This window comes from Rhinolophus hipposideros (assembly GCF_964194185.1).
Source record: "Rhinolophus hipposideros genome assembly, chromosome: 18".
NCBI lineage: Eukaryota > Metazoa > Chordata > Mammalia > Chiroptera > Rhinolophidae > Rhinolophus > Rhinolophus hipposideros.
Window position 1 is genome coordinate 8,953,755 of NC_138064.1, and position 13,067 is coordinate 8,966,821.

Consider the following 13,067-nt stretch of genomic DNA (forward strand, 5'->3'; position numbering starts at 1 on the left):
ACACCAAGTAATGAAGAAAAAGCTGTTCATTTCCAAAGAGAGTAGAATTTACATTTCAGAAAAACGTTTTATAAAAATATTTCAAAAGAACATGGCACTTAGAAGGATGTAGACTTAACACTATCTTTTCTGGAATAGTTCATTTCCTAGAGGTTCTGAGGTTGCCAGGATTTTGCTGTTCTTACACTAGGACTTCTGTAGACATTGTTTATTTCCGTTTGATATGTAGAAGTTTACTCTTTCTAGTGTTCCCATTTATCAGGATCCTATTTTGCTCCATTTTTAGTTCTCATACATGTGTGTGATTTTATAGTGATTCTAATAGTTTCTCCATCCATTAATTTTTCTTAGAATCATTGTGTTGCTGTTTTATAAATTTGAATGACAGGTAACATGTTGTGTGTGGCCTTTCTGTTCCCTTGAATGTCAGTTTTTGTGATCATACATCTCTCCCTGATTTGTCAGCCTCCACATAGAATTGTGCTCCTAACGCCAACATTTTGAACGGTTCGACAGTTTCTGGTGGTTAAGTTTGTTTTCTGAAAGGTTCTCTTCTAATGGTTTCCAAGCCAAAATTAGTAAAATGTACTGTTTTGTTTCCTTTCATGGTGAAAAATGTTTTAATGTTACCTGGAAATTTATGATTTTTTTCCCCCCTCATAGCTTTTTGTCTGACAAATATCAAGTCCCCAAAGAAGTTAATTGAACAATTTTCTTTCTGTTACTTTGTTCGATGGCTGGGTATGATATTACTAGTATGTTTTAAAAATTAGTTGTCATTATTTTGTGCGCACATAAACGACTGTGGCATTATTTGACTCTGTGATGAAACGAAGCAGCTGTCCCTTGCCCCATCTGTCTCTACCGTCCACCATCCCTTTGTCCAGAAAAACCACTTTCAGGTCTCTGAAACCTCAGTGATTCTAGTGCGTAAACTGATAGCCCATATCTACGTTATTATGACGGTACACATATTGCTTGCTGCTGAGTCAGCTAGTATAAATCATCGTTTACTTGGTAACAAATTTTTTCCTGTAGTTTTCTATATGCCAGGTAGCTCCAAATCTACAATCAAACTGTAAAACTTTTATACTTTGCCAAATGTATAACAGCCATCATTTCAACTCTCCCTCGCGTACCTCTGGTGCCTCCTTCCTGGACCCCCCCCCCCCCCCGCCCCGTCTCCTGGTTTGACCCCAGACTGGTCCTTCTCTAGGCTTATCACACAGCTATTGTCCTGGGACATGTGGTCACCACCATCCTGAGAATTCCTCCCTGTTCTCTCCTGTTCATTTACTGTTGCCTGAGTCCTATATTGTCTTCTTTCTTGATTATTCCTTCATTTTGGAGAATCCCATCCTCAGGCAATTCCCAAGGAAGAGTACATGGGGGTAATTAAAAAAACACCTTTTATGTTGGAATTTATTTTACTTTTATAGTTGTTTGTTGATTTGGCTAGTTTTAAAATTTTATTTTTCCTTAGACTTTGTTCCACTGTCTTCTAAGATTCAGTATAACTTTTCAAAAGTTGAGTGTTGTTCACCCTGCCATCACTTTCTTTGGAATGTGGCTTGTTTTTTCCATCTGGCAGCTTTTAGGTTTTTTCTCTCTGTAGTGACCCAAAGGTCATGATGTGGTAAATATTGTTTCATTCTTTTGATCTGGACACTTCTATTCTTCCGTTCTGGGGAAAACTTTTACTAGTATTATTCCTTTGGTGACTTTCTCTTCTCCACTGTCTGTTTTTCTCAGAATCCTATTGTTTGGATATTGGAACTCTTGGATTGAAACCTAATTTTCTTAGGGTTTTTTCCTACGTTATTTTTTTATTGTACTTTCTGAGAGATTCCAACATTCCTACTGAATTTTGAGTTTGCAGTTTTCTTCTGCCTCTTGCACTGTCTCTTTATACCTGCAGGTCCCCTTTGAATTTGTATTAGGCTCTGTTTTTCTGTTGAAAGCTTTCTCACAGTCTGCGGATCCTTAGTCTGCCATTTATGTTTAAAAATGAGGTGGCTTGTAAAAGGTAGTTGGAAGGTTGTAAGGTGGATGGGACTTACTGCAGAGTGGGTTTTCTTTCAGAAAATTCAAACCGAATGCCGTTTTGAGGGAGGGGAGGAGACCTAGGCTCCTTTCATCTTGTAGCTCCTTTGTTTACCAGCAGACGGGTAAAGAGAGTCTAGGAGGCTCATGATTCTTAACCTCCTCGTGCAGAAGTAACACTGGGTACCAGTGATCGTTCCCTGCCCCCTGCCTCTTGTATGTGGACACTTACCATGAGAAGGCCTGAGTACACTCACAGAGGCAGGGGCCAGTATTCGCGTCCCTCTTTTCCATCCCCTCTAATGTACTCAGATGGTTTTTTTTAAGAAAACTTTGTAATGATCTCTTTTTATGAATTCCTATACATTTATTGTTTGCTACTCAGTGTCACTGTGGCCACTCTGACCTTTTCCTCCTCTTTTGAATATTTACCTTTCTCGATCTGTCTTCACTCAGTTCTCCATTGCTTCTCAGCTTTTGTGAGAAAACCTGGCCATTCTTCTGCAGAAATAGCTAGTCATTAGAAAACTGCCTTTTCTTCTGCTTGAGGAACCAACCAGTCAGAGAGTACCCTGCATTCATCTTCTGATTTTCTGTTTTTCTCCCTTTTCTGTGGTCACTAGAAGTTCATAGTGGCTTCTTTGATTCCAGAAAGAATTCTGTTAGAACTGTTTTATTTCTAGATGTGTTCTAGAAGCCCTAAGAGCCTGAAAGATTAGTTTCTATGTCAAATCTCCCTTTTAATTTTGCTCAATGTCTCCTTTCTATCCTGAAGTGAACAGTCGTAGGTAATATACCCAGTTTTCCTATTCTGTCTTCTTCTTATCCAACCCAAGTTACCTGCGAAGTGACTCGGTATTCTTTTTAGGCTTTAGTTTAGCATAGACTAGCTTTTTATATCAATTCTTTACTCCTCCCCCGTACCCCACCTATTTTAAGAAACAGTTGAATTTCATATTCTTTATGCCAGTTTTGCTTCCATTGTTTCATTTGACTTTTTTTTTTGGTTTTCATTTTAAAAATTCAAGCCTTTACTGTTTATGCAGGCTGCATTTTCGGCAGCAGGTGTGTCTTAAATAGGTTGTGGATTGTACCAACTCCGGGGTTTTTGTGTGTTTTTTTTTGGCAAGTTCTAGTAGCTTGGCCTGCTAGCACATCTTTAATCATTTGGCCTAACAGTTGTACATGAATATTTAAAAGATAAGTATTTCTCTTCAGGATGCATAAATTGATGAGAGTTATTAGTTGAAAATATTGGCGTCTTTACTCGAAAACCTACTCCTTTTCATGTCATTATATCACTTTCCCCTTGGGTTATATCCTAAATCCAACTCGTCACAAAATCCTGGTGGTTTCTTCCTCCAGAACATCTCTGGCATCCTTGCACTTCTAGAGAGAGCAGGGTTCAACAAAGGGTCCAGGCGCAGGCTGTGGACGTGGCGCAAGACGCGGCTCCTGGCGTCACCTCGGGCCTCGAGCGGTCCCAAGCGTGCTGGAGAGATGCGTGGAGCGTTTTCTCAAGGACAGTGATGTTTCCGGGCGGGAGGAAAGGGAAGCCCCTGGCTAGAGGCCGAGGGTGCGGGGGAAGGAAGTGTTCACCGTGGGCTGGAGGTTCTGGAGGCCCGTCAGCCTGTGGATGGAGGGTTGGGGGCTGGGTCCCGGCAGAGGCTCCACGGAACACACTGATGACCAGCAGGCGCTTATGTCTGGGCCCGGGGACCCAGGGCAAAGGGTAGTAGTGACAGGAAGGTGAGGGACATTTGACCTCAAGTTTCATAAAAAAGACACTAGCGGTCTTGAGATTGAATAATTCTTATGTTTCCTTTTATGTTTTCATTGACTCCTCAGATACCTTTTGGGTCTGTGCCGTGGGCAAAGCTCAGTACTAGACCCGAGGGCAGCTACAGTGAAGAATTGGGAGCTTCACAAGCGAGTAAATAAAATATTCTGTTTCTTGGCCCTGGCAGACAAAGATTAAATTAAAGCCATTAATTAGTTGCTTGTAACAGATTGAGTGGGAGGACTAAGCCGAGAACGTTTCTCAGCCTTCCTGCTTCCCATTCTCTTCCTCACCTCTCTTCCCTCAGTGCTCCAGTGTCCCCGCCCGTTTGGGGAAGATGCTCAGCTCTCAGGCAGGCCTGCTGCGCATTTCCTCCCCTGGCTAGTACGCGCTGAAGCCTTACAGCTCAACCTGGAGGCTGGATTCTCTTAATTTAGTGATTTCCAAATGATTCTCTCCTGTTCTCTCTCTCAAGCATTTACACAGCAAGAAAACTAACTGCCCGAGTTATTTAATGTCATTTTGAATTAGCTGTGATTCCTTTTCTTTTTTCTGTTTGAATGTTGAACTTTGCATGTTTCATCATTCTTTGGTAAATACTAGAGGGAAAACCCTCAGTGATTAATGAAGCTTACCAAAATGTGACAATTGCTTTCAATCCATGTGTCACTTAAGAAGAAAATCATCAAATTATTAAATGTCAGAACTGAAAAGTATTTTTAAGGTCTTTTACGTTCCTACCCTCTCATTTTATATCTGAGGAAATGGAGGTGCGAAGGTGAAGGAGACATGAGTAAATGTGGTAAACGTGTTTAGCAAGCTTATAATGTGTTGCACCATAGGAACTTACATATTTTCTGACAGTTGGTGGTAATATTGCAGAAAAAGCTTTAATTTTTTTTAAACCGCTAGAGAATGCTGAAATATCAGCTGATCAACTATAATAGAAAAAAAATAATTTTAAGTATTCTGATTACTGCATCTTTTCTGCTTAGCAAAATGAAATGACCTTTGTGGTAGGTCTCTAAGGATTGCAGGGGGGGACGTAAATGTTAGGGAACTATCGTAGAATGATTGCAAGTCACATCATTTGATAGTGATTATAACTCAGAGCATTCCTTGCAGATAAACAAAGCATGAAATGGTACCAGAAAATCTGCCTCCCTGGTTAGTTAAGCATAACATAATAGTAAAAAAATTGATATCCCTGATCTTTAAATAGGGATACATACAATCCAACTGAAAAATGTACAAGAATATGAACAGACAATTGACAGAAAAGAAAATGCACATTGTCAAAAAAACAAAAAACAAACGCACTAAACTGATGATCTGTACAACTAGGCAGGACATACAAATCAAAATAACAGCGAGAAAAAAGTTTCCACCTATCTGATGGGCAAAATGTGAAAGGGTCTGGGCCTATCAGGTGCTGTGTGAAAGAGAAGCAGACCACTCTTGGCGCAGTGGGGTGGTGTGTGCAGGAGAGTTCAGTCTTTGACTTGGCAATTTCACAGTCCGTCCTGTAGAAATAAAAGCACCAGTATTTACGTGCACAAGGATGTTTAACTTTTTTTATCATCAGAGCAAGGAATTGAAAAATATCTGTATGTCCAATAACAGGGAAAGGGCTGAACAAATTGCAGTATATTTATACTATGTAACATGTGACATCTCTTAAAAAGAGTGCCTTGGGTTACATGTATTCATGATAGATTAATTAGAAAAGGAACAAATTTCAGAGGGATGTTGATACTATGATCACATTAAAATATATGTTTTCATGGCTTAGAAAAAGATTTAGAAGGATGGGCACACACACAAATGTTAATACTGATTCTCTCAGGTGAATACAGTGGGGGAGGGTGGCAAGGAGGAAACCGTTTTTAAAAAAATATGTTGAGCTCTGTACTTTTTCTCTTGTTGGAATAAATTCAGAACATTATGATAATATAAATCAGCCTCTCTCTCTCTTTCTCTGTCTCTGTCTCTGTCTCTCTCTCTCTCTCTCTCTAAACCTAGACCTCATTCTTAACCTTTGCGTGTCTCATCCCCGCAGTGAAGCCTGGGGTCTTTTGCAGGAGACATGCTGCGTCTCTGAGGAGAGGCCTCTGACTGACTTCCACTCCCTGGCCTGTGCTGTTCTCACTACTTTCTAGCAACTTTATCTGTCCCTCTTATTTCTGTGATCCATCACTTCAACTATTCTCTGGCCAATATGCTGTTTCTTTGCCCCTTTATGTTTGTGCCAGTCCTGGTCGATAACCAGTGGGGAAAAATCACGTAATCCTACCATTAGTGTCTCTGTGAATTTGTGGCTTTGAACTTCAGTTGATCCTTTAAAGACAGCTCTGCGGCCCTTCTGTTTTCCCTCCTTTCCTCTTCTCTTGATCAGCAAGTGGCTGTGACCCCAACTCCACTGAACCTGCAGACGTCACCCCATCTTGTGCCAAGGCTGACCGGCCACCTGTGCTGATTTGTGTTGTAGTTCACAATTTTTTGAAAACAAATGAAAGATAAAAATTTAGCTGTAACCTAATGTTTCCCAAGCATGTTCTGTAGAAAAGTAGCTTGGGGATGGAGTGTGGTATTTTCCAACTTTATGACTATTAAGCCCTTTTCTGTACTCTCTCCCCTCCCTTTTTCTGAATGTGTAGCATGTGTCCCAAGGAAAATAGTGTGAGAAATGCTGAAGGACACCATAAATATGTGGTTCTAAAGGGTAAAGAAAAAGAAAGTTCAGGTTGCATGATACTCAGGAACAAGACTATTAAGAATTTCTCATACCCTGTCAGTTTGCGTGTTCTGTACATTCGAATATAGAAGTGATTTTTAAAAAATGAAACTTATTTTGACTAATGTACTTTAGAGGAAATAAGCTATTTTTGTAAATAAGCATAGTGGAGTTCTACTGTGGCTAACATGTTTGTAGTGATGGAAGGTTATCATGTTACATTATTTCAAGGTTTTATTAGGACCGACTGGGTTTCTGTTATTTGAGTTACATTTTCATACTGTCTTTTCCAGCGGCAGCCGATTAGGAGGCCTGGTAACGGTGTTGTGCTTCTTTTTCAATCATGGAGAGGTAGGTAGTCAACAAGTATTTACTTCTAAAATCTTTATGGGTTTTCCTTCTAGAAATACAAGTTTCTTCTTGAGATAGTCAAATATTTTTTTTTAAATTTAGGAGAATTTACTTACAGAATTACAGGTTTCTTTTTAAAATTTAATTTCTTTAAAATCTACAGTAACGTTCTTTAAATGTTTGATCTTACTTTGATTCAAATTTTAAACACTAGCATTTATTTTAAGTTAACTTTTCATGATCATAATATCTTTTATGTGATATATCTCTTAATAATTTGAAGAAATAGTGATTCTGTATCAATTCTTTATATAATTTAAAACTGAAAGTTCATATGTTAGCTGTAATAGACATAAGCCAGCCATGGATATAGTAAACTTCCTTGTATGGGAATAACTTTTTGGTGTGTAGCAGCTCTGTCGTGTTTCTATTTTAATGTATTTATATTAAACTTTGATTATTATTGTTAATTATTATTAAGTAATAATTATTAAATGTTGTTTTGTAACACACCATTTCAATTTATGGGTGGGAAAAAACCTTCTCTTTGTACTTACAAGTAGCTTTCCCTTGGTATGTCTCACTTAGCAAATTTAGCAATAAATGATAACCATGAATTTTTTTCAGTGTACCCGTGTGATGTGGACACCACCTCTGCGAGAAAGCTTCTCGTATCCATTCCTTGTACTTCAGATGTTGCTGGTGACTCATATTCTCAGGTAACTTGGACTTTTCCTTGGTAGTTGTTGTCAAATTTGTTTTTCATTCAACAACTTACGCTAGAATTTTTAAGCTTCCATAATGAAAACAAGCAATACAATTAAATAATTAAGATGATGCTGATGCGAGATTGAATTCATAAAGATATTTTAATAGTATAATTGCAAACTATTCACTACCAAAACCACTTTCCTAACGTGCCTTCTAGTCTTCTTCCTTTTTCTTGGTGGTTTGCAGATACTGCTTGAGGAGCAGCAAATCTGCGTCTACTTCTTCTGCCATCTCCACTTTCCCAGGTCATTTTCTGCTGCCACAGTCTCCCAAAAGTAGGTAGAAAGAAAGGGGAAAGCAGGTGGCAGTAGAGTATACCCTATAAGAAAGACAAAGTCCTTCAAAGCAGAGAACAGTTGGTAGAATAGCTGTGGTCAAACACATTAACACATGTAATTCTTCATCCAACGTTTGTTTAGGATCCCTGAGAATCAGATGTTAGGGATACAAAGAAACCACCTCAGTAGACCAATGATGTGCTAGGAGAATTGCTGCTGAAAATTCAGGATGAGACTGGGCTGTCCATGTGTGTCTAGCCTTCAGCAGAGACCCAGCAGAGCTCCAGAAACACACAAGTGGGAAGAGAGGAGGACTGTGAACAGTTGTCTGTCTCCTCTTCTGCTGACAAATACTGAGTTTAGATGAGTGCAGCCTTCATTCGGAGGGTAAAAACAAAACAAAATGGGGCCTATGAAAAAGAATGAAGCATGACGAAAACATGAAGGTGACTCAGACTAAGCAATCTCACCAGTGATCTGAAGAATTCAGGGGAACTAGGTTGAAGTCTGTTACGCCAAACACGGGGTGGGCCGATCCCCTGTGACAATCTCAGCATGAATAGAGCCATTGCTTGGCTTTGGCTATTATGCAGTGTTTTTAGACAGGCCTTTCACAGAATGTGAGGTGGGTGGCGAATTCTGTGTTAGCTCTCAAAGTCTCTGCAACTCCAGCCTGATGGTTGTCTCCTAAATTCCTCTTACTATGGGATTTAAAGTTTCTTTAGCATCTTCAAATAAAGATCAAGAGTTCTGTGAGCTCATAGGCTTTAGCTCGGAGGCACCTGCGTCGATGTTCCCTTCTCAGACACCCCAGGGAGACGTGTTGTGTGTACGAACGTCGTCGAACTCCCTGCTGCCAGAATCTTAGCTCGTTTCTCCAATATAATACACACGGTAGACTGCCCATCAGTCTCCATTCTGCTTTGCTTTGACCTCTGCTTCTGTCTTCAATCCAAAGGAGAGCCTTTGCCTCTCCTCACACTCCCTGGCTGATCTGCTCTGACCTGAGCAGCCGTGGGTGGTGCTGCTGTACCTGCCAAGCACAGCTGCCTGTAATGCCCCCTGAGGGATACTGCAGGACGTTCTGCTGGTTTCCTCTTGCTGCCTCAGCACATCACCACAAACAGGTTTATCGTCTTACCTCTGACCGTTCTGTAGGTCAGAAACCCTAAGCTCGAGGTGTCAGCAGGGTTGCTCTCTTGGAGGCTCAAGGGTCAGTTTCCTTACCTTTTCCAGCTTCTGGAGGCCACTGCATCCTGTGGCCTGTGGCCCCTTCTGTGTTCAAAGCTAGCAGTGGTGCAGTGAGTCTTTCTCCCGTCAGTTTACTCCAACCTTGGTCTCTGACTTGTAAGGACCTCTAATCCCGTGGTTAGGATTGGTCTGTGATTACATTTCGTCTGCCTGGATAATCCAGGATAGTCTCCCTATCTGAAGGTCAGCTGATTTGTAACCTTAATTCCCCTTTGTCATGTAATGTGACGTATAATTTTCGGGGAACACGGAGCTCTTTGGAGGCCATTATTCGGCCGGCTGTTGTGGGGCTGCCCTTCCTGTTAGAGTCTCCTGTCTTGTTCCCCAGGGCTTTTGGGGCAGGCTCTTTATGTTGTCTTTAGCCTCCTACTCATTGGCGTGGTAGCCTCATCCGCCTGCTCATTCCTGTCTTTACTTTTGGTTTTTGCAGCAAAGTTTTAGGGGACTTTTCATGGGTGTGGAAGTATGGCGGCTGCTTTCCTTTTCCCTGGGGTGTCAGCTGCTTTCCTGGTAAATGGGGCCTTTTTGCTACGGCAGACCACGTCCTCCTTGGAGTCATAGCAGACTTCTTGCCTTTCTTCCGAAGGATGACAGCCTTATCTCTGTTGCTCATTTAAATCTTCTCATAGTTCGTCCTTATTAGTGAATTCTGTCTCCTTTGGTGGCATAGCCATTTTGGTTAGCTCTCGGTTTCCACCTGTAGTTGACATCTCATGATGTCAGGGTCACGGGGTGCATGGCTCAGGTGAGCATTGCTGCCCTAGGCTGCAGGTACTGAGGTCCTGGAACAGAGCTAGAAAAGACTATTCCTAATGCCAGGACTGAGTCACAAATAAGGTGAGGAAGGTATTTTCTGTTAAACTGGTTTTGAGTTCTAAATCTTTTTAGAAATTCGGTTTTGTATACATCACCTACTACCAGCCACAGTATTACCTAGTTCTTCATTGTTCTGGCAGGACTTACGTTTATATTTATGTTACCTTGGTTCAGTACTGATCATGCCATCACCAGTTGGAATGTCCTTGCTCTCCCTTTGTTCCTCTCTCCCCCCAGTGCCTTCTTTACCCAGCAGCCAGATTAGCAGTAAATGCTGCTCAGAAGTCTTTGTCTCTCATTACCCATGAAATGAAAATCACATTCAGTATTCAAAAGCAGTGGAGAAAGGCTTTATTTTAGACAATGGCTTTCCACCGTTTTGACTGTGATCTACAAGAAATAAAAAAATACATTTTACATTGTGACCCAATATTCCCATACATACGTGTACGCAAACACCTGAAACAGAAGTTTCGTGGACAAGAACCCCTGCTTCACACTCGTATGAAAAAGGCTGGTTCTTATTTAATAAATTAATTTTGTAACTCATTAATAGGTTACCTGGATTTTAAACTGCTTGATTTAGGGGCATGATAGAGAGAGTTGGATTAGAATAGCAGAGGCGGTGCTCTTTGGAGAAGGGATACTTAAGGAAATACAGAAAGGCGTTCTATGGTGACACTCAGTGCCCCAGTCGGTTTTTCCTAAAGAAAATGTCTTATCCAGTCCACGGTACCTACCTACCTTGTCACCTCCGTTTGTCAGCATGCACACTTCACTTAGTGGAGATCCTACATATGTTGGCGGCTTTGTATTGGCTCACTGATTTGGGAGAAAGTAGTTCTTCAAACCAACGTGAAAGATAAGATCACTTCACCCTCTTAAAAATCTCCTAAATGACGCGTCAGAACCAAAGCAAGGCCTCTGCAGGGGAGTCCAGAATGCCCCATCTTTTCCTCTTCTCTTTTCTGTCGCTTACCTGTGCAGGACCCAGCTTTTACCCCACATCCTCCACAGACCCCGCCCCCGCACCCCCAGCTGCTTAGCCCATGTTCTGAGTTCTTGCAGTACTTGTCTGCACAGTCCTTAGCACCTAGAATGTGCTGCTCTGTGTGATTTCTTTTTCGTAGATATCCTCTGTCTCTCCACGTGAATCTGTTAAATGAAGCGTTAAATATGGTTGATTATGAATTCACCAAAATATAGTTTGAAAAAATTCAATGGATATGCTGACCCAGATGCCCTCTCTCTCTTAGGCTGGCTTTGTTTGTTTCATAGAAAATTGTAATTGAGTGTCAGGAGGTGTACTTTCTGACCCACTGGTTCACTTTACGTCTGGTTTTTGTTTTAACCAGATCCTGTTTAGAGATTCTCAGTTGCAGTGGTTTGGAGCCATGCATGAATATTTGGTGGTTAAACTTACTGGTTTTTATTTGTCTTCTGCAGGGCTACAAAACTTTATCGAGGAAGCCTGATTGCTCTCTGCATTTCCAATGTGTTTTTCATGCTTCCCTGGCAGTTTGCTCAGTTCGTACTTCTTACTCAGGTAAGATGCTTTGATATATTTCAACTTTATTAAGCTTAGTGTGTTTAATTATGTGAACTCATTTATACAAAATTATAGAACTGGCATGTTATATGATTCTGAGTCCTAAAATGTTTTTTTTAATTAATACTTTTAAACAAAGTTTAGGGTAAGGAAATACATAACATTTATTTATTAATGGGTATTAATTATTTATATACTAGTAGAATGCATTTGTTGAACTCAAATTTATGAGTGCTTTTATCTTTGTTATTCAGTATTTGTTAGTGTGCTTGAAAGCGGACTGGTGCTACAACCTTAAATATTTCTCTTAAGTAAAAGGCATTCCTTTTATGAATAATACTGTAAATTCTTAATGCCTAGGAAAAATACACATAGGGTACCAGGATAAGTACCTAAACAGTTCATACTCTATATAACTCCCCTACCAATCTGTAATTTATGTGTCATCTTTTCATGTACTCATCTCTCCTTCTCTTCAAACAGAAGTCTGTAAAACAAGGTGAAGCTAGTTTGTGGAGAGAGGGAGCAAACTGCGTGTTTATCTCTCCCTGCCCTCCCCACTACTTGTGCTTCTTTATTATGTTGGCCATATTCATAGTCAGCAGTTGAAGAGTTGCTTTTTCATGTTCTTTGAGAAGTCTTGCTTGAGAAATGGAGTCAGACCTGGATTTGAGTCTTAACTCTATTTACTAGTTTCTTGACTTGGAGAAACTGCTTACCTTTTCTTAGTTTCAGTTTCCTCATTTGTGAAATAGAGAAATTTAAGAACCTACTTTATTGGTCATGGTTAGGATTAGAGGAGATAATGTATATAAAACTCTTAACACATTACCTGCTACTTAGCAAGATGTCAGTTAGGGGAGCTGGGTGAAAAAGGTGAAGGAATTAAGAAGTACAAATTGGTAGTTACAACATAGTCATGGGGGTGTAGGGTACAGCATAGAGAATATAGTCAGTGTTGCAACAACTATGTACAAGGTGATCAAAATATACGGTGAATGTTTAAAAAGAATTTATTGCAGTAAAAGACACATTGCCATTAATTCCCCTCAAAACACTCCCCTTCCCTTTGAACACACTTAGCCCATAGTTCTGCCACTTTCTAAAGCAGTTCTGGAAGTCCTCTTTTGTGTCTTTAGTTGCACTGTTGTGGCTGCCTCGATGTCCCAAATCGATTCAAAATGTTTTCCTTTCGTGGTCATTTTGACTTGGGGGAAGAGCCAGAAGTCACACCCGGTGAATAAGGTGGATGAGGACACACCGTAATGCTTTTATTTGACAGAAATTGCCATGTACCAGAAGTGTGACATGCAGTGTTGTCATGATTGAGGATGAAGTAAAGACACTCAAGAAAGAGGACTTTCCAGAACTGCTTCAGAAAGTGGCAAGAATGATGGGATAAGTGTGTTCGAAATGAGGGGGGGTGTTTTGAGGGGTTTAATGGCAATGTGTCTTTTACTGTAATACATTTTTATTTTATTTTAAACATTCACC

The 13,067-nt window shown here is 40.4% G+C and overlaps 1 protein-coding gene across 3 annotated transcripts in view; it reads left to right on the forward strand.

Annotated features, from left to right (window-relative positions):
• DPY19L1 (dpy-19 like C-mannosyltransferase 1) overlaps nt 1-13,067 on the forward strand; it is a 72,949-nt gene that overhangs the window by 24,201 nt on the left and 35,681 nt on the right. For all 3 annotated transcript variants that reach the window (XM_081079314.1, XM_081079315.1, XM_081079316.1), the window contains exons 7-9: nt 6,851-6,908; nt 7,536-7,627; nt 11,471-11,570. In XM_081079314.1, coding sequence (XP_080935440.1) covers nt 6,851-6,908; nt 7,536-7,627; nt 11,471-11,570 — 250 coding nt within the window. The remainder of the gene's footprint in view (nt 1-6,850; nt 6,909-7,535; nt 7,628-11,470; nt 11,571-13,067) is intronic.